Here is a 22,752-nt window from a genome sequence, read left to right as displayed (position 1 = left end):
TGCCAAGTTGACAAGGGGTGGACTTGCGATGGTTAATTTTGTGTGTCAACTTGGTCCGTGGTGCCCAGATATGTGGTCAAAACTTATTCTGGATGTTTCAGTAAGGGCATTTTTGGATGAGATGAACATTTAAATCAGTGGACTTTGGGTAAGGCAGATTGCCTTCCATAATGTGGGTGGGTCTCATCCAATCAGTTGAAGGTCTCAATAGAATGACAGACTCACCTCACCCAAACAAGAGGGAATTGTGCCAGCAGATGGCCTGTGGACCTGAACTGCAGCACGGGCTCTTCCCTGGTCTCCAGGCTGCCAGCCCACCCTGCAGATTTTGGATTTGCCAGCCTCCACAATAGCCTGAGCCAACTCCTTAAAATCTATCTGTCTATCTATCTATCTATCTACCTATCTATCTATCATCTACATATCCTATTGGTTCTGTATCTCTGGAGACCCCCAATGAATACAGCACGGTTCTTTTATTAAGGGCAGGTTCTTCAAAAACATTTTTTTCCTCCATAATTGCTGTTTAGACTTTCTATCTTGGCTGGGGTCAGTTTGGGTTACATTTTCCTAGGAAATTATCCGTTTCAAATAGCTTTCAAATTTATTTTCCTACTGTTGTGCAAAGTAGTCTCTTATGATTTTTAAAAATATCCTCTGTGTCTATGGTTATTTTTCCTTTTCATTATTTATTTTGGATATTTAGGGATTCACCCTTGCCATTTAAAAAAATTAGATTGGCTTGTGGTTCATTTATTTGTTGATTTTTTTTTTGAGGAAGATTAGCCCTGAGCTAACATCTGCTGCCAATCCTCCTCTCCTTGCTGAGGAAGCCTGGCCCTGAGCTAACATCCGTGCCCATCTTCCTCTACTTTATATGTGGGACGCCTACCACAGCATGGCTTGCCAAGCGGTGCCCTGTCCGCACCCGGGATCTCAACTAGCGAACCCCGGGCTGCCGAAGTGGAATGTGTGAACTTAACCGCTGTGCCACTGGGCCGGCCCCTGGGTAAATGTTTTTTTTATGGTATTTAGGCAAGTTTTGGAATGGGATGACTGGGTCATGTGGCAAGTGTTATGTGTAACTTTGAAAGAAACTACCAGTTGTTTTCCTAAGTAGCTGTAGCATTTTGCGATCCCGCCAGCAATGAATGAGAACTTCTGTTGCTCCACACTCTTGTTAACACCCGGTATTGTCGAGTTTTTAATTGTAGTCATTCAAGTTGCTGTGTAGCAGTTTATTATAATGATTTAAATTTACATTCCCCTAAAAACTAATGACATTGAACATCTTTTTACTTTCTGCTTTTAAAAATATTCGAGTGTAAACGGCCACTTCACAGCCAGGCTTAGAGCCAGGTGACCTCCAGGACAAGGACCTGTGCGCCCTCCCTCCCAGCTCTGCCTGCCTGGAACCTCATGCCCAGCCGCCCATGAGGGCAGACCTGCCGGGTGGTCGCTTGCTCCTCTCCCTCGGCTCCCACCTTTCCCGTGTGAAGAGGCCCCTCTCCTGGCCCAGGTGCACTGTCCATAGACTCAGCTTCGGAACTGCATCCTCCCTTCCAGACCCCACCCGCCTCCCGGCCCCAGGCAGCCCGGGCTAGCTGTCCCTGCCCTCGTACATGCTCATACCATGTTTAATTCTCTCTTCAACTCACTCTCTTCTGTGATATGGTGAGGTGCTCCAGGACAGGCCCACCCTGCTCACAAAAAAGTTTATTGAATGAATGAACCAAGTGCATCACGTCGAATGGCACTATCAGCCTTCAGCGGCTCCCCACGTTAGAAACCTCGGGTCACCTGCTTCTTCTCCTTCCCACCTTCCTGCCCATGTCAGCTAAGAGTCCTGCTGGACAGTGGGGGGACAGAGAAGAACAGAGTTTGGATTCCCACAGCCCTGGGGTGGGCAGTGGCTTTGCTACTTGCTACTAACATGTGCACGTCCCTGGGCATTGACTTCCCCTCCGAGCTTCTGCTCCCTGCTGCCTTCTAGCATTAGGGCCGGGGTGACGGAGAAAACACTTGTGAACACCAGACATGGTGCCTGACGTGTCATCCATCTTCAGAACAAGGTGACTCGACAAACCGCCATCTCTGCCACTGCTGTCACGGCCCACCTCCTCAGAAGGTGGTACATGTGACACTCAGGGGCTTCACTCCTGAGCACTGCCCAGCCCACGGGCAGACACCTCAAGTCTGAGCAGCAGCAGAGACATCACACCCCAGGGCGGCTCTGAGCCCTTCCTCACTCTTCTCCTGCATGCGACCCCGCCCCCAGCTCTCATTCAGCTTGAGGGGCTTCAGTGTCACCTGCCTCCTCGGATCTTATCGGACCCCTGGTATACTTCTGTAATCGCTTCCCTCTGCCTACTGGCTGAAGTCCAATTCCTTAAAAGAGTTGGTAGCCCTCAGGGACCTGGCCCTGCAGGGTCTGCAGCCTCCTTTCATGGCCGCTTTCCCTGGCCACGCCGGGGCAGCCTCGCTCCAGCAAAACTGTACGCAGCCCTTTGCGTGGGGCACGCTCCACCTTCACTGGGGGAGCCCCCGGGAAGCCCCCGTGGCACCCTGCCCTCTCTCTGTGGAGCCTGCCCTGTGGGCTGTCTGCGTGGCTCATCCCCACCATCACTGTTCTGCACATTCCATAAACGTTGGGATGAGCGGGTAGCCCTTCGCCACGCTCTCGTTGCCTGAGCCCTTTGCATCTCAGAGTGATGCAAACATTCTCCTAACAAAGAGCAAAGCATCTGCCAGCCCTGGGATGGAGCTGGGCAGTGGGGACACAACAATGACAATGCAGATGAGGTCCCTGGCTAGCGGTGGAGGCACTTAACCAAGAAATGGACAAATGTAATTAAAAGTTGGATCAGTGCTCTGAAGGAAATGGGGTGCGCTGATGGAGTAAAGGAGAGTTCCGGATTTCACTAGGGTGGTCAGAGAAGGCCTCTTTCAAGAGAAAATATTGAAGTTTAAACCTGTGGGATAGAGTCAGCCATGCCACTTCAGGGATGGGGTGGGCAATGGCAGCCTGTGCCAAAGCCCTGAGGCAGGAAAAAGGTTGGTGGGTGAGAAGCGGAGGCCAGTGATGGAACACATTTAACATGGGCCAGCCATGGCTGTAGAAGTGGGCAGGGGTCACATCAGAGAAACTTTTGTGGCCGCGGTAAGGGGTACAGGCTTTGTTTAAGTGCCGCGTGAAGGTAAGAGGATGATGTGATCACTGTTGTGAGATGCTCTGGAGAGATGTCATGCAGCTTAGGGAAGGGATGATGGAGGCTGAGACCAGGCCTGAGAGCAAAGCTGGGCAAGGCAGACAGCCAGGGAAGTGACTGGAAGGTGCAATCTCTAGAATGTAGGAATCCTAGCGGAGGGGAGAGTCCAGGCTGGGTCAAGGCTTGAGCAGCCTGTGCGGTGGTGTCCAGCCCTGAGATGCAGATGACCTCAGGGGGGCGGCTGGGAGGCAGCAGGCAGTGCTAGCGCTGACCCCTCTGTGCTGTGGTCACCAAGCCTGCCCTAGGCATCCTCAGGTCCCAGTGCCCACAGCCCGCAGACACCTGCTGACTGGAACTTTCACTCTCTTCATTTGGGTCAAATCTTCACGCTAGGGGACTGGATTTGATTTTGATTTTTTTATACTCAAGTTCTGCAAGGTGAACTGGTGAAAATATGGGCAGTTTTTTTTCTTAACAGAAAATGTGTGGCTATAAATGACCGAGCATTTCTGGTACGTCCTGTACAACGGACTGAAGATGATTCCAAAGGTTTTTTCCGAATGTTCTGAGAAACTGAGATTTTAATATGGGGATTTTTTTTTCTATTCAGGAAATATGTAAATTTTTATTTGGTAAAAGTAAAACCATTTCCACACGAAGCTCATTACCTATCTCAAATCTTTCAAATATACATTTTCCTAGAGACATTAAAAAAATTCACAACCTAGAAAGAATGTGGGTATGCAGACAACACAAAGGAGCATGCCCCCGCCCCCCGCCCCAGGCCCTGTTAAACCTGTCCAGCGTGCTGGTCCCAGCATTCTCTGGTTATGGGCTTTCCTTTCTTTGAGTCTACGTCATTATCTGTAAAACAAGGCTTTGAACTATATCAGGCATTCCTAGAATTCTGGATTTCACAGGTCAGGCGGCAGATCAGTATTATTGTCATTTTATTAAAGTTTTTTGGGTGTGGGGACCACAGTATTGCCAACTGCTTTCAACTAGGGAATTATAAAAAATTCCCGCTCTTTATGTTCGCCGTCTCATGAAGGTCTATTTCAGGGCCGAAAGTGGAGGAAGAGCGCGTCCAATAAAGGATAATGCTCTAACGGAGTCAATTTTCTGAGGCACCGGCTTCTTGCCCTTTTCTCTTATCTTGATGAGGACGTGGGAGCACTTGGTCGTGCTGTGCAGGCTTGTGGTGGGACCTGAACCTGGTCATGAGATCTGACTCTGGTCCCATTGTCAACTTAGGGGAGCAGATTTAGGGTCTCACCTCCGTACCACATCGTCCCGAGCATGTGGCCCGAGGTCGGGAGACGTGGGGTCTGTCCGGGCGCTGCTGCTACACTAACTGAGCCGGCTCGGTCCCTAGTCTCCTCACTGGGGAAGCAGCTTCCATGAGGTGAAGTCCTGCCAGTCTCCAGGCTGGAGGAGAAAGCTCGTGAGAGGGGTAGGCGGAAGTTACTGTTGTGACTATTTCTTCGTTGGGCAGTGGGCCTCTGTTCATCGTGTTAAGAATGAATGAAGTCATGAAGTTTCTTTTGCCTGAGATTCCTGCACTCCAGAGGCCTTGCCTGGGCTACATTGCCAGAATGATAATCTAGAAGACTCTGGTTACCTGACAGCTTCACATTCCACTACTCATTACCCACCCACATGTCCTTCACCAACCAGACCCTACGAGACGCCTGTGGAGTGATGAACACATTTCCCACATTCAGACTCTGAGTTGAAGGGAAAAAAATAGAGTGAGGTATATATTTCTGTATTTATTCAATGTTACTATTAAATACACGTCGCCCCTTACCTATTTCAAGATACTGAATTGTTCCCTCCCAGCGTTATTGAGAGTGGCCCATTTTCTCTCGGGTCTGATCTTTTTCTGCTCAGCATTTAGCCTGGTCTCCAGAAGCCTCTACTTTCTCAAGCGCGTTAACTGGAAGGCAGGTCTCACAGTTTCACTGGAAGCCCCTCCCTCTCGCTCTTTGCAGGTGGCTGTGCGGTGGGAAGAGGTCTGCGTCAGAGAGGCCCCATATGAACCGCTGCCATGGCCTGGGCCAGCTAACGAGCCTCGCCGTGCTCCCACTTCCTCTTCTGCGAGGACAGCTGTGCTGTGGACACGCCCTGCCCAGAGTGGGGCCTGCCCTTTGCTCCCAGCTCCTGGCAGTTTGCCTCCAAGCCCTGGGACTGTTCTGCCCGTTTCCCCGGGGGCTGGAGGGGCTGGACACTGAGGTCAGACATGTATATGTGATTGACCCCAATAAAACTCTGGACACCAAGGCTCGGGGGAGCGTCCCTGGGTGGCGAGAGAGAGAACAGAAGCTAATGAGTTGGTGGTCTTCAAAGTGTTGAAATTTGGCCTAACATTTTTTTAAGTAGTTAAAATATTACAAAATTTAAATTTACATAAAAGCAATAGCTTCTGAAGTCTGTGTGAAGGCCACTGGACTAGATGTTTTTTTTTGAGGAAGATTAGTCCTGAGCTAACTACTGCCAATCCTCCTCTTTTTGCTGAGGAAGACTGGCCCTGAGCTAACATCCATGCCCATCTTCCTCTACTTTATATGTGGGATGCCTGCCACAGCATGGTTTGACAAGCAGTGCATAGGTCCACACCCAGGATCCGAACCCGTGAACCCCGGGCCGCCAAAGTGGAGCGTGTGAACTTAACCACTGTGCCACAGGGCTGGTTCCATTTCTATCAATTGTCTTCTGGTTCACATTTGCCTACTCAAAAATTGAGAGGTGGCCAATAAAAAGCCGCCTCTACTTTTTCCATTAGTGAAGGAAAAAATGAGCTGATAGAAAACTCGGAAGAGACTTGGCTGGTGGTTGGCAGCACAGCAGGCCCCCAACTGTGCTGAACAAGGGGCTCCTGCCCCACCCCGTCTTCCAGCCAGTGTCCCTGGTGTGGCTCCCTGACCCTCACAGTAACTTGATAATCATCAGAACCAGCTTGCCCAACACCATGGCTAAATTTAGTGTCATGATGAGCAATAAAATTCACATGTTCTTTATTTAGTCCATATAATACACCATTTTTAGAGTTTTTTAAAATTAGATAAAAGAGCATATTAAATGGCAAGTGTATGAAGTTTCTCTTCATAAACAATGTCAAAACAAAAAAGTTTTGAATTACAAAATGTTAAAAAATATGTAGGTACTTAACATTTCACTAAAGCATAAAGTTACAGATATTTTCTAAAGAAAAATAATTGTGCCACTTACCTATTTTTGCTGTTTCTATGAACTTTTTTATTCTGTACATAGGACATTTTGTACAAAATATGAAGTCTACATTTTTATTACTTATTACCATAAAACAAAGATACAATGTATGTACAATATTAAAAGGAAGCCATACTAAAGCCACACTAAAAAGACACTCGGAATAGTGACATTTCTCATGTACGGATACATTTTGGAAAGAGTGAAGATGCCAAACGCAGAACTTTATGAAGAGAAACAGTCACCGGTTTATTTTCAGTGTAGTACTTCTGAGATCAGTTTGCACAGAACAAACAGTGTATCTAGAGAATAATATATAAGTCGAACAATTAGCGCAGGGAGTCTGAGTCCTAACCAGGAAAACTTTAACAGGCCAAAATATTAAATAATACTCTTGTCAAAGAAAATTAGTTTCTCTTAAAACTTTTTTTGTCCCTTTTTGGTGAATGTTTGTCTTCAATAAAGAGCAGAAATAAAACCTAGACAAAAAGATGTTCTCATACGCTGAGCTTTACACAATCACCCAAACACTGATATTTCGCTTTCTCCCTCGGGCAAAAGAGAGTCTTTCCAGATGCCTCTCTCACAAACACACCGGCCATCCAGAATCAAGGATATCGGAGAATCTATCAGCTAAAGACGGAAGTTCAAACAATGGTATATCAAAATACAGAAGACGTTGCTTTATACAATAAAAAGCACCCTTTTTCCCTCAAAAGGAGAAGGCATCTGAACTTTTTTTAAATTATAAATTTCATAATGGTAAAATGGGTAGCTACTTGTCAAGTTTCTCAGGAAGTGTTTCTTCTCACAAAGTGGGCTGTTCCACTCTCAGCTGGGGCAGTCAGCGAATTTGGCCCCCCCACAGACGGCTTTCCTCTAAGCACAGGAACTAAACACTGTCAGTGGATTTCAGTGATGCCACCGTGACACGGGAATGAGGCCTGCTGCTCTTCGCGACGCTTCCACGGACACCTGAGACCTCGAGCGAACAACAGATCCTAAAAGAAGCCACAGTTTATCTTTTATGCATCGAGACATTTAACATGAAGCTATATAATCTTACGCCAGAGACAAAAGAAACTAGAACCACTTGTTTAGAATAGCAGTGCGTGTCTCAAGAGCTTTCAAGCAGGATAAGTCAGTCAAAATACTGGCCGCCCTGAGAGAAATAAAGAACAGACAAAGCACTAAGTTTAAAGGTTTTTCTCCTCGTGCTATTCCATCGAAAACAAAAAGCTCAATCCATGCAAGAAGTCTGTGAAACAGATAGCAGCATTTGAAGACCGATGCGAACTCAGACACTGCCTTTTCCGCAGGAGGTGTTGACATGTGCGCATCGTCACCAGAAAAAGATCCATGTGAGGCCACCCTCACTGCCGCTTCCTCTGAGTGCTGAGCACCACGTGACAGCAACAGTGGCCGTCACGCATGGCCCGGCACGTACACTGTGACTTTTGTTACGTTCTGACCAAAGGCAGCTGCAGCCTGCATTAGGCCAAGAACTGACCTAATCAGAATGACCTCATTCTAACTTTCTAAAAACGTGGAATTCTTAGAGGTTATAATTTTATTAGTTCAAGAGCCTTGTTAAAGGGCAAGAATGTGTGAGTAGAGGAAAAAAATTCTGCAAACAAAAAAATGATAAAATCGTTTTTAAATTCCAATTCCAGTCAAGGTAGATAGAGAAGCCTCTTTTGAAAATAAATTTCTCCTGTGAACTCGCTCCTGGAATCCTGGTACCAGACCACAGACTTGGAAATATGGCTTTAGAGACACATGAAGGAGTAGGACATGGCGCACATGTCGTTCCTCAAAGTAAAGGAACACCTTGCGAAAACCAGCGGCTGAGGGCCTTCACGTCACTGTCCCCAGTAAGCTGCGTTAGAAGAAAGCAAAGAACCATTTTGGTGAGATTTAAAAAAAACTCCCCAAACTGCTGGCGTAACAATCACATGAAAACAATTTCAAAGGTTTTAAAGTCTTAAAAAATATGCAGTACTTTTTTAAAGTGCTCCTTTGATTTGAAAAACATTGATATTATCATAGAACCACCTATTTTGAATGATCACAAATTCCGTTTGGGTAGAACATGGAGATGACCAGGGTGCTTTCCTTAGCTCTGATTTTGGGAAACTATCCTATCTGGGGCTGTGCCGGGGTCACGATGACGTGGGGAGGACACGGTCAGGGGCCCCGGCTCTGCGCACGATCTGAGAAGTCACCATTGTTTGAACTCCTAATCTCGAGCTGAGGCGGAAGTACGTTATTGCCTACAGAACGGGGTCGAAGAAAGCTCTGACTGTGAGTGTAACTGATTTGTATGGCACAAAAAGTATGTATTTTCTACAGAATCCAGAACAGGAGTGGCGTCCGCAGCCTGCCGCGGTCCTCCGGGGCTAGCGCCCGTCCTGGGAGAGCAGCTCGTCGGCTCTGCAGTGGGCCTCCAAGGCGCTCTTGGTGTGGAGGTCCTGAGGCAGCTCGGACTTGCGGCGCACGAGAGGCCGGTCCTTCTTCGGTTCTTTCTGGGCCTGGAATTAAAAATGCAGTGGCGTTGGCTAGAAACTAAGCTGCCTGACCAGCGAGCTCACTTCTGTCAAAGTCAAAGGACAGTGGTGAGGCCGACGGGCAGCACACAGCCTAAGGCTCCCCTACAAACTCTCGGCACGGGCAGGCCTGCCACTGCTCATCACCGCAATCAGCCAAAATGTCTCGTCTCCTAAAAATAACCCAAGGACTCATGGGAAGGGCTGTGTGTGCAGGACTGGCATTTTGGTCTTCTAACCTGTGTAGCTGTGTACAGAGTACTCAGTCCCTCTACTTTGCAAATTCACCAGTTTTAGTAAATCCCATAAATGGTAAACCCTCCTATTTCATAAAACGTCACCAAAGCTGTCTTACGGCTCTGTCCATTACAGAAGCATTTCAGAAAGTCAACATTTCCTTTGGAGGTAAATAAAAAGAATGAATGACAAACATATTTAAACTGGATTTAAACTCAATAAGAGGTCTAAAACTTCTATCAAATTTGAGAAGAGATAAAGAGGTATTAAATGGGCCATGTATGGGAAAGATCCCCCCTAGAACTTAGAAAAATGGTATTTAATTATTTACATAAAATTTCCTGAGATTAAGGTTAAGAAATAAAAGACTCCCTTCTTCATCACATTCTCTTCTTAAAGTTTAGGAAATTTTGATTTTACCTAAAAAAAAATCCCAATTAAATGAAATCTCTTTTTTGCATGAAGATTTAGAGAACTGTGTCTGTCAAGAAAGGGGGGGTGCCTCATATGGGGAGTTTACACACCAAAAGTGTCCATTTCCATGAATAATAGTTAAACAAATTATTCCGTTTTAAAGTAGGGCCATTGCATTAATATCAGCATTTTTGAAAGAAAACAGTGAGCCACGAGAATCATCTGAACACCATGTCTGCAGCAGGAGACCATCGGCTGGGAAACTGACCAGAACGAGTCTTCCTTTCTGTTGTGTCTCCATCAAAAGGAAGACAGCATGTAAGAGAATGAGTGACTTCTGTGGTGGTGAACAAACATGTACCAGAAAAAAGGTGTTTTAAGTCAATCATTTGACAACAAAAAGAACATAACCGTAACAGCTCGTCAGTTGCCAGTTATCTAACTTCAGTACGGAAGGTAAAGTACACTTTTCTTTGCTTTAATGAAAAATTCAAGAACGTGCAGAAGTCGTACATGAAAAGTTCAGATTTTTGCAGAGCTAAATATTTCTCACGGTTCTTCGCAAATTTGTCTACAAAAACAGCAAGAATATCAAGGTTTAGAAAATTTTGTGTGACATCATTTTAGGATTCTATCTGGAAGTGTTATTTGAACATGAATCTTGCTTCCCGGTAGCGGCAGGAATTGTGATTTCCCCTGGAAACGAGTGTATGGTGGCTGCAGGGGAACCGCCCACAGGAATGTGGGGCCACAAGTCCCCAGGGACCGTCAGCCCCAGTCCTTACAAGAGGGCCTTCGACCCACAAGAATCTCCGGGGGAAACTCTGCCCCGAATTTTACGTCTGTTCCACGTTGAGCTGTAAAACAAAGCAAAGGAAGCAAAACACAACCAAGACTTCTAGATACTTGAAATGTTAACCCCTGCTGAGACAGGCATTCCGAAGAGAAGGAACATTTTAATAGAAAAAAGCAACAGTCAAAAACCTGGGAGCTGGAACCAATAAATGCAAATTGAGAAAACAAACACGACCCCGGAGCTTCCGACAGGACAGAAGGCGTGACGGACACATCCGAGCTTTCCTGCATAGGCATTTTCAATTGGGGGGCAAAGCAGAGAATACTTTCACAAACCACAAGGGGAGAAAAATCAGAAAAACAGGAGGCAGGAAAGGATGAGACATCATGCAGATGGTCACCCTGAATGAGTAACACTTCGTGCAGGGGACGTGCTGGTGAACATGCTGCCACGGGTGGGATGGACGAGACACACAGAATGCGGGGATCTGAGACTCTGCTGAGGGGACACAAGCCGGAGAGAAACGGCCTCTGTTTTGCAGCTTAAGTTGTAAATGAACACCAGGGTTTGGGCACACAAAATTGTGTATGTTTCTACTACTTAATTTAGGACAGAACTAATCAAATTTTCTTAAGGGACCAGATTTGTCTTCATCATCATAAGCTGGAATGACAGGAGAAAAATGGGAAAATACTTCATGTACATCCATCACACATTGACTTGTCAATTCTTTTCCTGAATATAAAAGCCTTAAATACACTCTACATATTGAGTAACGAATACCTTCACTTCCGACCTTTTGTCTTTCTACACCTTCCTTATTTGCAAGGTTGACACTGCTTTTCTTGCGACCGACTGTTAAAAATGAGAATTGTAAACATTTTAAATGTCTCTGATGCAAATGTTATTCACATGAAACTTACTAGTTTTCTTTGAATGTTCTATGCAGGGTTATACAAGTTCCTCAAAAAGAAATCCAAGGTATGGTTCTGACAGGTAAATATATAGTTGAATTTCTCCACCAAATTCCAACCAACTGTGTCCCACTAGCATTGGGGTCTTCCCTCCCCTCTTCTGCAATATTACCATTTACGTCTCACATCTGTCCTGTCCTGAGCCAGCATTCAAATCATTTGAAAGAAATGTGGGATGATTTTGGGAAAATAAAATTAGCTGAAGATACAATTAAAAGGGCATTGAAAATATTCCAAGTTTAATCTTTAGCTCTATCTTTTTATGTTAATTTGGTCTCCAAATCACGCACATAAATTTTTCCTGCATCGTGGCATCTTCTCTTTGCTTTAACAACACTGTTTTTGAGAATTTCAGGAATGTGACTGCAAACATTTTCAAATTAAGAGTCTATCATATTAAATATTATACCTAAGAGACTGAACTATAAATACTTTCATTTAGATAGGCTGACATTTGAGGGGGAAAAACTCAATTGATCCATAGAAGTCGATGAGAAGTCTTGAAAGTGGGTGGTGTTAGTCTTCTAATTTTATTCTTTTTTGGAGTTGTTTTGCCTATTCTAGATCCTTTGCATTTCTATATGAATTTTAGAATCAGCTTGTCATTAAAAAAAAAAAAAGCCTGCTGGGATTCTGATTGAGAGTAGGTTAATTTGGGCAGAACTGATGTCTTAATGGCATTGAGTCTCCTGACCCAGGAATGTGACTGTAGAAATCTAAAGGTAAGGGTAAGAAATCTAATTGTAAGGATGTCAATTACACAGAAAACTCAGTTGCATAATCTAATTTCAAGAGTCATGAAAGCAAACTTGCAAGCAAACATGCTAAGAGCTCTCTGGGAAAAGCCCTGTTGACACATTCATTGTTTAGAATAAACGAGCGGGTAACGAGAGACTGGCTCCTCCCACTGTGTGTATGTAGGTGGTCTCCCAAGGGCCAGTGGATAGATGAACCAGTGGGAGGTTTTCTTGGCACCGGTTATCACATGAATACAAGAACCGACCTTCAAAGGCAGTTTACTCAAGATGAGAATGCTATTTTGCTGTTGGCATTCTTGATCAAGTTCTGATCTCCCACAGAATAGGCCCTAAATCATAAATATGTCCATAAATTATGTAATTATGTAACATGTTCATTACATTTTGGGCAGAGGATATTCTTTTCCTAGCTTTAATTATCAAGTCAAAGGATGTACCAAAAAGAAAAATCCTCCAACCCTAAAATATTTAATGTGTAAGAACTGGCCTGTAAACCACCAATTTCCTTTTCGACTTTGTACTGCCTAAGTCACCTAAAAATGCTCACGTGGTTACAAATTCCCCGGCTGGCTAACTGGGAGGAGGGCCACTGGTTCTGATCTCTGACCGCCTGCAGGTGACAAGGCTAGTTCTCGTGTCTTTAGCACACTTTAATCAAGATGGTAATCAAAAATGTGACTTCAAATTCCAAGTTAAAAATAAAATCAGGGGCCGGCCTGGTGGCGCAGCGGTTAAGTTCGCACGTTCCACTTCGGCGCCCCAGGGTTCGCCGGTTTGGATCCCGGGTGCGGACATGGCACCACTTGGCAAGTCATGCTGTGACAGGCACCCCACATATAAAGTAGAGGAAGATGGGCATGGATGTTAGCTCAGAGCTAAACTTCCTCAAAAAAAAAAAAAGAATAAAATCAAGAAGTAGAAAAATTAATACCCCACAGAGAAAAATATAAGGATTTGCATGTTTTTAATTCAATCCATTCATTGCTAAGAATATTAATTGTGAGGAAATTATGGAATCCAACTGGATTAAGTAAAAAATGAGTTACTGATGTTTCCCAGGGGTATACTGAGTTTTTCTACTGTATTTTTAGTATTTTCAAGTTTTGATGAGCTGACAGAAGCATGCATTCTCCTGCTTTTTATCTTAGCCTACAGCTGGCAACCAGCCAGGCAGGATAAGGCGGCGTGGACACGGTCAGCACAGGTGCTGTTCCTCAGCAGCATTATGAGAAAGGAGTCGAGACCAGTGCTCTCCGACTGAAAAACACCAGCCACGTATATAATTCCAAGTTTTCTAGTAGCCACGTTAAAAAGGCAAAAAGCAACAGATGAAATTAGTTTTCATATTTTTTATTTAACCCAATATGTCCAAAATAATATCATTTCAACACATAATCAATAATAAAAAATTATAAGTGAGATGTTTTTATGTCCTTTTCTTCATATTAAGCCTGGGAATTCCTGTGTTTTTGACTGACAGCACAGCTCCGTGCTGATGGTCACGTGTCGCGTACTAAGTGCCACGCTGGGCTGTGGCTGCCCTGTGGGCCAGAGCAGCCCAGACAGTCCAGAGCGTGTGCTCCTGGTAACGCCTGACCCTGTCTCATCAGGTGGGGAACACAAGTTACTTGAATTAAAAACAAATAGACTGGAAAAAACCCAAACCCTCTCTGTTTAGCTGAGCTCTGTCTGCATACAGTATACAGTATAATTTCCGCCACTCTAACTTTTTACATTGCAGGGTTTTAGCACTGGATGTCTTTAGGAATTCTTACACTGGCCAAAGGGGAGTAAAGTTTCAAAGCCAGAAAGGCCTGTGTCCCCAAATTCAGTTAAGACTACGTTAGTTTACACGAATTGAAAACAGGGAGGCAAGCTCAGAGAAACAGCATCAGAAGGCTCCTCACACAGGCAGGACCCTCGTCTGAAGCCTGAGCTGTAGGAGTCCCACCTCAGCCCAGGAGGCTGTCTTTGGGTCAGCGGTGAGCTAAGGATGTGTCTCCACCACAGTGGAGATGAACCCACTTGAGCGCGCATGTGACATGGGGTCCCCCCAGAGCCCTGGCCCTGCGGCAGGCCGCTGGAGGCAGCGCGGTGCTGCTGTCGGGGAGAAAACAAGGACTCCACTCTTGTGTCCAGAGCCCAGGGGGCTGGTACCTGCTGTGGACACTAACTGGGGACGCCCCTGGGCCAGAAGAAGTCTGAGGGACGCAGAGGGGAGAGAGTGGTAAGACATCACTGCGAAGCTTTTGATTTTCTGATTAACATTTAAAGAAGAGTTAAGAATTGGGATTATTACTGTTAAGATAAACAAACAAATTTCAGGCACATACTTTATCCTTAAAAATTGTTTCTACTAGTTTGATCAGAAAGATGTATAGATACAATGTTTCCTGTAAGATTGCCAAAATTCAGTTTTTAACTTTAGCTTACACAGAAGGCACTGGCGGACATCACGGTGCCCGCTGACAGGACACGCATTTCTCAAGCACACCTGCGGGGAGCGCACCCAGCTGGGCCCTGCGCACTTTTACCTGGCGAGCCTCTTCGTTCACTGTCTTTCTCAGCATCTGCACATCTTCAAATAAAGGCCCATCTGTCTCCATTGCAACCGGGATGCTCACGCTGCTCGCTTGACTATACACTGTGTACTGCAATGCAAAGCGCGGAGTCACTCTGTTAGCGCTCAGGTCTGAGCTCCTGGCCGGGGCACGTCTTCCCACGACGCCCTCCCCCAGGGCCCTCTCCTGATGAGGCCCATTTGCTGGGTGCTAAACTGGTCCACGCCTGCAGCTGTGGCCCCTGCAGCCTTCTGAAACTGGAACTCAATTTATCCTCCTACAATCTGGGTCGCGCCTGGGTGGGGAGAGCAGAGCAGGCCATTCCTCACTCTCCTCAACCCCTCGGGGCCTGACAGATGGCCAGGTGACACACCTGTAGCCTTTGGTGTTGTGACTTCATATAAGCAACGCGATAGGCACACCTGGATTTGGTCACTGGAACTGTCACGCTGAAACCGCCAGCGCTAACCTCCCCATCTCTGCACGCAACTGCTCACCCACGGCTCTTCCCTGTCCACTCACATTTCCTCGCTGTGGCAACTCCTGCATCTCAGTTTCTTACAACTTTCCTGACTTGCTTAAACCCCATTATTGGTCACACCCTCAGCCTCTGTTCTCCACCCAAACTACACAGCCTGGATTAGCCCAACAGCTCACATCTTCCACTCTGCAACCTCGTGGCTCGCACTGCTGGGAAGGACTGGTGCACCAGCTAGTCCAGGATCTGCTGTGCAAGCCGGGTCCCCCGGCTCCCCACATGTCTCTCATTGGCTCCCTCTCTTGTTCCCCACAGGGCGGCCCTGGAACCCTACTCTCCCTGGGCTCTGGGGCAAGTCAGGCTCTGGTGTGAGCTGCAGTCGCGTCTCCAGTCACAAGCCTCTCCCTTTGTGTGTCTGTGAGTGTGACATGGGGACAGGACCACCTCAAAGGGTGTTGTGATGGTTAAATGAGCTGAGGTGTGGGAAACAGCCTGACTGTTCCGAGCATCTGGTGTCCACTTTCTCTGTGAGGTGGGGACGAGGACGGAAGAAACACATGTGTGTCTGCTGTGAGCCAGTGCTGATCCAAGTACTTCATTTGTCTTGCGACAAACCTGTAAAGTGTGAGCTATGGTCCCCTTCAGGGGAGGGGAACTGAGTGAGGAGGGTTGGGTCCCTGCCTGAGGCCGCAGGGCCAGGGTACGGAGCCGGGCCTAACCCTGCAGTCCTGCCTCGAACCCCCCACTCCCTGGCGACAGCCCACGCGCACCCACTTGCGTCCTCCTCCTGCCTCAGCGGGAGGCTCTCCTGTCCCCACAGCCCCTGTGCCCGGCCCAGCCAGGTGAGCTTCAGGGTAGAGCGGCCCACCCTGAGCGCCCCCTCAGCTCAGCCCTGCCTGTGCTTGGCCCTCTCCTCTCGGCCGGGACCTCCTGGCTGCTAAGCTGGTTTTTGGTCTTTGTCCTCCTGGACCGCTTGGTGGCGTGGCGGATTGAACACCATCACCCCGGAAACTGTGCCCTCCCTGGCCTCAGCGCACCAGCTCTCCTGCTTCCTCTCCCCTCTGCCCATCCCTCGGACGGACGACAGTCTGGGTCCTCCCTCACACTTCCTGTGGTGTCCCACGCCCTCGACAGCTCCCTGTTCGCCGCGGCTTCCATGACACCTCGTCTGCCTCTGTCCTCAGCTCTGCGCCATCCAACCCCTCTAACACCGTCCTTGCAAATGGGCTGCTCACTCGCTGGGGCCGCGTCCTCGGCTCCATCTCCTCCTTTCAACCTCAATGGGCACAAAGGCCCCCTCAGTGCCCGCTGCCCGCCATTCCCACCAACCCCCGAGTGCCACCATCCGCATATTTCCACAAGAGCCCTGAGTGCCCGGCCCCTTCCAGTGCGCCCGCCACGCTGCTGCCAGAAAGAGCTTGTAAACCCAAGTCCGTCTAGGCTGCTCCGCTCTCTACGACTCTCGGACACCACACATTTTTTGGGATAAAATCCCCGATTCTCCTGCCCCCTTTCCAGCTTCGTCCCTGAAACAGACCATACCCAGCCCCTCCTCCAGAGCGGATATTCCACCCGTGCTGAAGGCGGGGTGTCCCCACTCTTCTGTCTCCGCCTGAGCCCCTTTCCCCGAACTCAGACTGGCGAATGTCCCCTCAGTCGAGACTCCAAGAGGTGGCCCCACTGCCAAGAGCCCACACTCTTACTGGGCTGAGGTCCCCCGTGGCCTCCGATTGCGCCATCCCAGACCCGCAGCGTCTCTCTTCAAAGGCACGGACCAAGCCTCTCGCCAGCCTCTCTCGCATCTCACTCAAGTGTGTGTTACGATCTGACCATCTGAACTGAATTCTTTGCTTCCATCTGGCTCCCCTCACAGATCGGAACTGGGGACTGTGTCTTGTTCTCATCTTTGTATCTCAGCAAAGTTCCATGACTCGGGACACACAGCTGGCACCCATCTGCTGAGTGACGTGTCCGCCTGCTCAGTGCAGGGAGATGGGGACATGGCACAGCACCTCATCCTCCAGGGGTTCATGGCCAGGAGGGACAGACAGAAGCACAGACAACTGCAACACGCATGAGTGGTGCAGGGTTGTTTCTTAACCAACATTCCAGCTTGTGGCCACCCCAAGGGGACAAAGGAGTGCTTTCCACAGAAGCCACCAACTGCTCGTGCTTAGAGCAGTGCAGGCTCTGGCTCCTCGCTGGGGCTCCAGGCAGAGAAGACTGTCAAGAAGGATGCCAGACAATGTTCACAGCAAACCTCCGCCACGAGGCAGGCACCGCAGGAGAGGACTCTCGTGAGAAACAAAAACCTTCGTTGAGGCTAAAGTTCATAACAGGGTGGAGGAAGGAACATTTCCCCCACAGAAGCTCGTCTCTCAAGCCAAGGCAGACAGCCAGACCCCGGGTCCAGGGCCTCCTCACAGCCAGACCCCGGGCCTCCTGACTGCCAGGCCCTGGGTCCCGGGCCTCCTGACTGCCAGGCCCCAGACTCTGGGCCTCCCTGGGCACTGGTTGGCTCACTGCAGAAGGACAGAAACACTGAGCCAGAGCTACAGTTAATGTGCACAGAAGTGCTTGTCTTCATTTCACATGATTTCCATGAAAGTCAGGAGAAGTTAAGTAGTAAAATATCATATGGACTCTTTTGGTGGATTAGGAAAAACACATTTATGTTAGCAATCTTCAATATGTCTGATTAGAAAAAATTAAATCATATACAACATTAAAAAAATCCCAATGAAGCAGCCACAACTGCTAAATCAAACAAGACTGACAATTCTAAAGGCACTGGCCTTCCCAAACCCCAACAGGCCTAAACGGGGCCGGCTGTCAGGTCCTCGCGTAGACGGAATCCTTGGGTTGTGAGACAACAAGGGTGAGCATTGGGAAGCCTTCCAGGCATGTGGCCGGGAACAAGTCCACCCTAAAAAGGGAAGCTACTAAATCAGTTCTCAGAAAGGCATTTGAGATGGAGAACAAAGCTTCCAAAGCCCAACTGTTTTTGTCAGAGAAATAAGGAACAAACTGTATTATCCACAAGATTATTCACTTTTTGTCGTTGTTATAAATGGCGAGCAGTGATTAGAACTTAGATTTTCTCTCAAGAGAACGAAAAGCAAGTGCTGAGGCGCTGCGTCCCAGCTCTGAGACACGAGCCCGGGAGGATTTTCCGTCTCAGAGACGCTGAGCCAACAGGCTGAGCATGCGGGCGGCACTGCTGTCACAGATGGTTCCAACACAGACACGAGGAGCCAGGACAGCTCGGCTCGAGCGTCAGAGGTCCCCACAGCACGACGCGGTGAGCGCAGGCAAACCCACACCGCTCGTGCTGTTCCCGAGACACTCCTAAAGACAGCAGCCACGGGAACGTGAGGAGATGGAATGCAGGACAACTCAGGAAAAGCTCAGAGAAAGGGAAATGAGAACACACATTTCAGCAAAGCACAGCAGGGAAGCCAGGCCACGTTTGTTAATACAACCAACCAGCTCGTCTCCATTTAAGCTTTATGCAACTTTGTGAGGTTATTTCTATATTCGAGGCAAAATAAATAAAATCAGACCCTCGGAGTTGTATGAGTTTTATGTATTTCTCAAGGGTGTTAATTTTGGGTGTGTGTGATGGGTGCTTGATAATCCTACCTGGGACCCATTAGCCCGCCCTTCGCACAGGCTGGCAGAGCAGAGCGGGGCCACCCGACACCTGCCCCAGATGGAGGGTTTTACCGCGCTTTACAACAAACGTCAGGACCGTAACCTCACTTTCAAAATCAATTCTACTCGTTAAAGTAGATACTCCTAGCCTCTCTACCTAAATGATGCACTATACAGTTCCACAGTAATCTTAAAATAGTGTTTCTTTGTAAGAACATGCATAAATATTGGTAGAAAAGAGCTGGTTACTTGTCTTAGGTGGAATCCAGGCCATATACTTAAGACTATCATTCAATTTTCCTATGGTTTAAGTCTCCTGACTGTAGTTTTATCAAAGGGAATACAAATCAATATGTTGTTATATAGGCAAAATGTATACTTTTAACTTTGTATTCATGTATCACGTTTTTATTAAATGTCAGAGATTAAAAAGCCTACCTATGCATGCCTCTCACCAAAGGAAAAAGATCGCTTATAATCTAGTTCACCTTCTGGAAACTCTTAGGAGGTTAGGGGCAGCTGAGCAGCTCTCCTCACGAAGTAAAATCTTTTCTGGGGATCTGGGGAAAGCCTGGGAACTCTGTGTGGCCAAGCCTCGCATGTGATTTCCAGCCAGTGGCACCGTAGGTCAGACAGGCACACAGAATCGGAAGGAAGGTCTGCCATGACAGGGCTCCGACCCTTCGGGCCAGTGGACAGGACACCAAAGAGCACAGCGCAAGGCCCCAGAGCCTGGCCGCCCTGGAGCCAACCCAGGGCTAACACTGTGGAGGCCACTGCTCCCACGCGGCAGCTCCACAAGACACGCCACCAGCGCCCACTGCCAGGGCACTCGGGAACCTCCTGGCCTCGGCGCGAGAAGGGTTAGTTGCTAACGTGGCAGAGGTCAATTTTGAACGATTAAAGGCTAAGCCTATAGAAACCTAACTTTAGGAAAGAGAATATCAACTTCACACTTAATCTATTTCAAATCTCATTTGTTTTCTTTTAGAATTAATTTGATATTGGAAGGAAAGGGAAATATCGTTTGAGCTACAGCATCTATGACATTTGCGAGAGAAAGCAAAGTCCAGTCTTGGCCCGAAACAGAGGTTGCATCCTGGCTTTCTTTTTACCACAGTATATTCACATAAGATTCACATCTTATTTAAAAAGCAGAGGAAAAAAAATGTCAATTCTGTGGTAAAAACTTCATGGGGCAAAATAAGTACTTGTACAAAAGTTGAGAAGTATTTTTATTGCAGATATTTTCATACACAATGTTAGTAAATCAACTTCCTTCCCCTCCCATGATGCAGCCACATTCCTATCTTATAAAGACATTCACGTAAAACCCTACATGTTTTCACGTTACTCTCTTTTTTAGTACCTGGGGGTTTGCTTTGGCTAGATTTTCTATTTTAACCCACGCTTCTTCTCGTTCTTTCATTTTTAGCTTCTCTCTGAAAAACAGTAAAATGTCATTGGTGTTACAGAGATGAATCAAATTCAAGAAAACATTAAGGGGATACTGACGTGGTTGCAACACAATCGCCTATTTTTCCTCTGTCGCTTTCTGGTCTTACTCCACATACTTCACAGTGGGGATCACAACGAACGTAACATGAGAAATAAAATGAAAAAAGCAACCAAGACTTGGAGTAAAAGATTAAAAAAAAAATGCTACAGTTTTAACATGCCTAAGAATTCCAGTTCTTAAAAACACTTATCCAAGTACATCTTATTTCTCCATCTTTATCCTGCTTTGTTGCTTCTGTACCAGCTTCCAGAGATGAATGAGAAGCTTACAGATCCATGAAAAGCCAGACTACACCACAGCTTAAAAGAACCAAGGTGAGAAGAGCTCATGTCCCAACACTGACACTAAAAAGGAACAGTCTTGGGGCCAGCCCCACGGCCGAGTGGTTAAAATTCGTGTTCTGCTTTGGGGGCCCAGGTTTGTGCGTTCGGATCCCAGGTGTGGACCTACTTCATTCATTAGCCACACTGTGGAGGCATCCCACATACAAAAAATAGAGGACTGGCATGGATGCTAGCTCAGGGCGAATCTTCTTCACCGAAAACAACAATAACAACAACAAAAAGTGTCTTCGAGCCAGGAGACCTGGATTCTTGTGAGATTCCACAGCTAATGAGTTGCATGACCTTCAATAAATCACTTAACTTGGACCCAACTTTTTTTTTCAAATCTAAAAAACGTGCTGCGTGATCTTTAAGGTCCCTTTCAGAAAGCCTTGATGTTCTCTGAAAGACAGTTTGCCATCATGAAAGCCCCAGTGTTCCTATACTTCATAGGTAAACAGTAGGTCAGCTGGGGAAAGCACGGACCAGCAGATTGAAGGTTTAGTTTCAAGAAAGCTTTGCCATATTCCCTCCGCCCCTTCCCTGCCTTCTCTCTCAGCGTCCCTCACACACTACGTCTCACTCATGTGTACTTCGCTGCCCTTCTCTTTCCACACTATGCAGAATACAAACCCCGGGAGGGCAAGGACTCTTGGTTTATTCACTGCCGTGTTGCCAGAACCTAAAACAGGTCTGGCCTATAGGCAGACACCCACATTTGTCTAAAGAATGACAGCTGGTTTTATAGATATCCTGTAACCTGAATCACACCCATCCAAAGTTTACCTACCTTAGCCAGCTTCAAGTGACAGGCAAAGAACAAAATCTGCCCACAGTCCACACTGGACTCTGAAGACGTGATTTTGAGAACTAATTGATCAGGTTATTACTAGCACAGCCTAGGGACAGAGGGCCTTGTCACAGCCTGTTCCTGCAGAGCTGCAGGCTCTCAAGTCCTCCAAGCACGAGAGCAGGGCCCTGATTCTGTGAGGGACACAGGGGCTGGACCCAGAGAACGCCACGTTTATGGAGATCGTCCAATTACAACATAAAGCCATGCTGAGATGGAGATTCTTGTGCTCTCATACAAACCTGACAGGATATAATTCAAATTCCTGCCTTATAAACCTGAAAAATTACTACACATTACAGCCTTTAAGCATCCCCTGACAAAAGCAAAACTTCTGGAAGTGAACTTCTTGACTACACGTGCTTTTTGCAGAGGTGATTAAACTAGAAGTGTACTAGTGAACAGCTGTGAACACGTGTTCTCTGAGAATAAGCTACCATAACACAGTCTTGCTTTCCAAGGATGAAGGGACTGATTTTGCTTTAAAGTAAAGAGCAACTTTCAGGACAAACCAATGGGAGAGGTTTATTTAGGATCAAGGAAAAAAATCCTTGAAAGAGTAACTTTTGAAAGGAGCAACTTACTTCAGTTTCTCTGCTTTAAACTGTTGGGTGCAGTCATCAAAGAGCTTCTGGTTCATCTCCATGAAGAGCTTCAGCGCGTTGTATATCAAGCCATGTATTGTCCTATAAATAAGCGTCGTGTTCAAACTCAGAATACTCGATCTTTTTTATTGTTTCCCTCCCGTCCTCGGCCTCAGTCTCTCTCTTCTCCAAACTTACCAGGCTATTTCAACAGTCCCACATTTCACAAGTCTCCTAAGCTTTCAAATGAAAAGCCTGTTTCTTTTGATTCATTTGTCTGCTTCCCGAGAGCAGCCGCACAGCCTGCAGACCCTCCTCCAAAGCTCTCCCCTAAGTGCCGGCCCTTCGGCCTACTGTCCCGGCCGACAGCAGCCAAAGCCGCCCTACTCGGAAACTGAACAAAAAATGCTGAAACTTGAACAAATATAATCAAGACAAACTTCACTACACGGAGGAGAATAATGGAAACATTTTATTTCCTATAAACGTCAGTTTCCTTTCAATCTTATTCATTGAGGACAGGAAAACTAATTTTAATAATGCCAAAGTAGCCCTTTGGACAGTAGGAAATAAAATTACCATAGAACAGCTTAACCAAACTTAGCTCCCAGGCTCTGA

The 22,752-nt window shown here is 46.9% G+C and overlaps 1 protein-coding gene across 11 annotated transcripts in view; it reads right to left on the bottom strand.

The window, feature by feature from the left end:
- Positions 1-6,209: 6,209 nt before the first annotated feature.
- PPP2R5C (protein phosphatase 2 regulatory subunit B'gamma) overlaps positions 6,210-22,752 on the bottom strand; it is a 140,461-nt gene continuing 123,918 nt past the window's right edge. For 4 of the 11 annotated variants that reach the window (XM_070593584.1, XM_070593590.1, XM_008528572.2 and 1 more), the window contains 4 exons: positions 22,135-22,236; positions 20,228-20,300; positions 14,700-14,816; positions 6,210-8,971 (listed from right to left, as the gene is read on the bottom strand). In XM_070593584.1, the coding sequence (XP_070449685.1) occupies positions 8,840-8,971; positions 14,700-14,816; positions 20,228-20,300; positions 22,135-22,236 (424 nt within the window). In that variant the 3' untranslated portion in view covers positions 6,210-8,839. The remainder of the gene's footprint in view (positions 8,972-14,699; positions 14,817-20,227; positions 20,301-22,134; positions 22,237-22,752) is intronic. The other 7 variants (XM_070593586.1, XM_070593592.1, XM_008528575.2 and 4 more) reach the window with 2 other exon arrangements.

This window comes from Equus przewalskii, chromosome 25, assembly GCF_037783145.1.
Source record: "Equus przewalskii isolate Varuska chromosome 25, EquPr2, whole genome shotgun sequence".
Classification (NCBI taxonomy): domain Eukaryota; kingdom Metazoa; phylum Chordata; class Mammalia; order Perissodactyla; family Equidae; genus Equus; species Equus przewalskii.
Note: the sequence above shows the minus strand (reverse complement) of the source record. Positions and strands in the feature narration are given on the sequence as shown.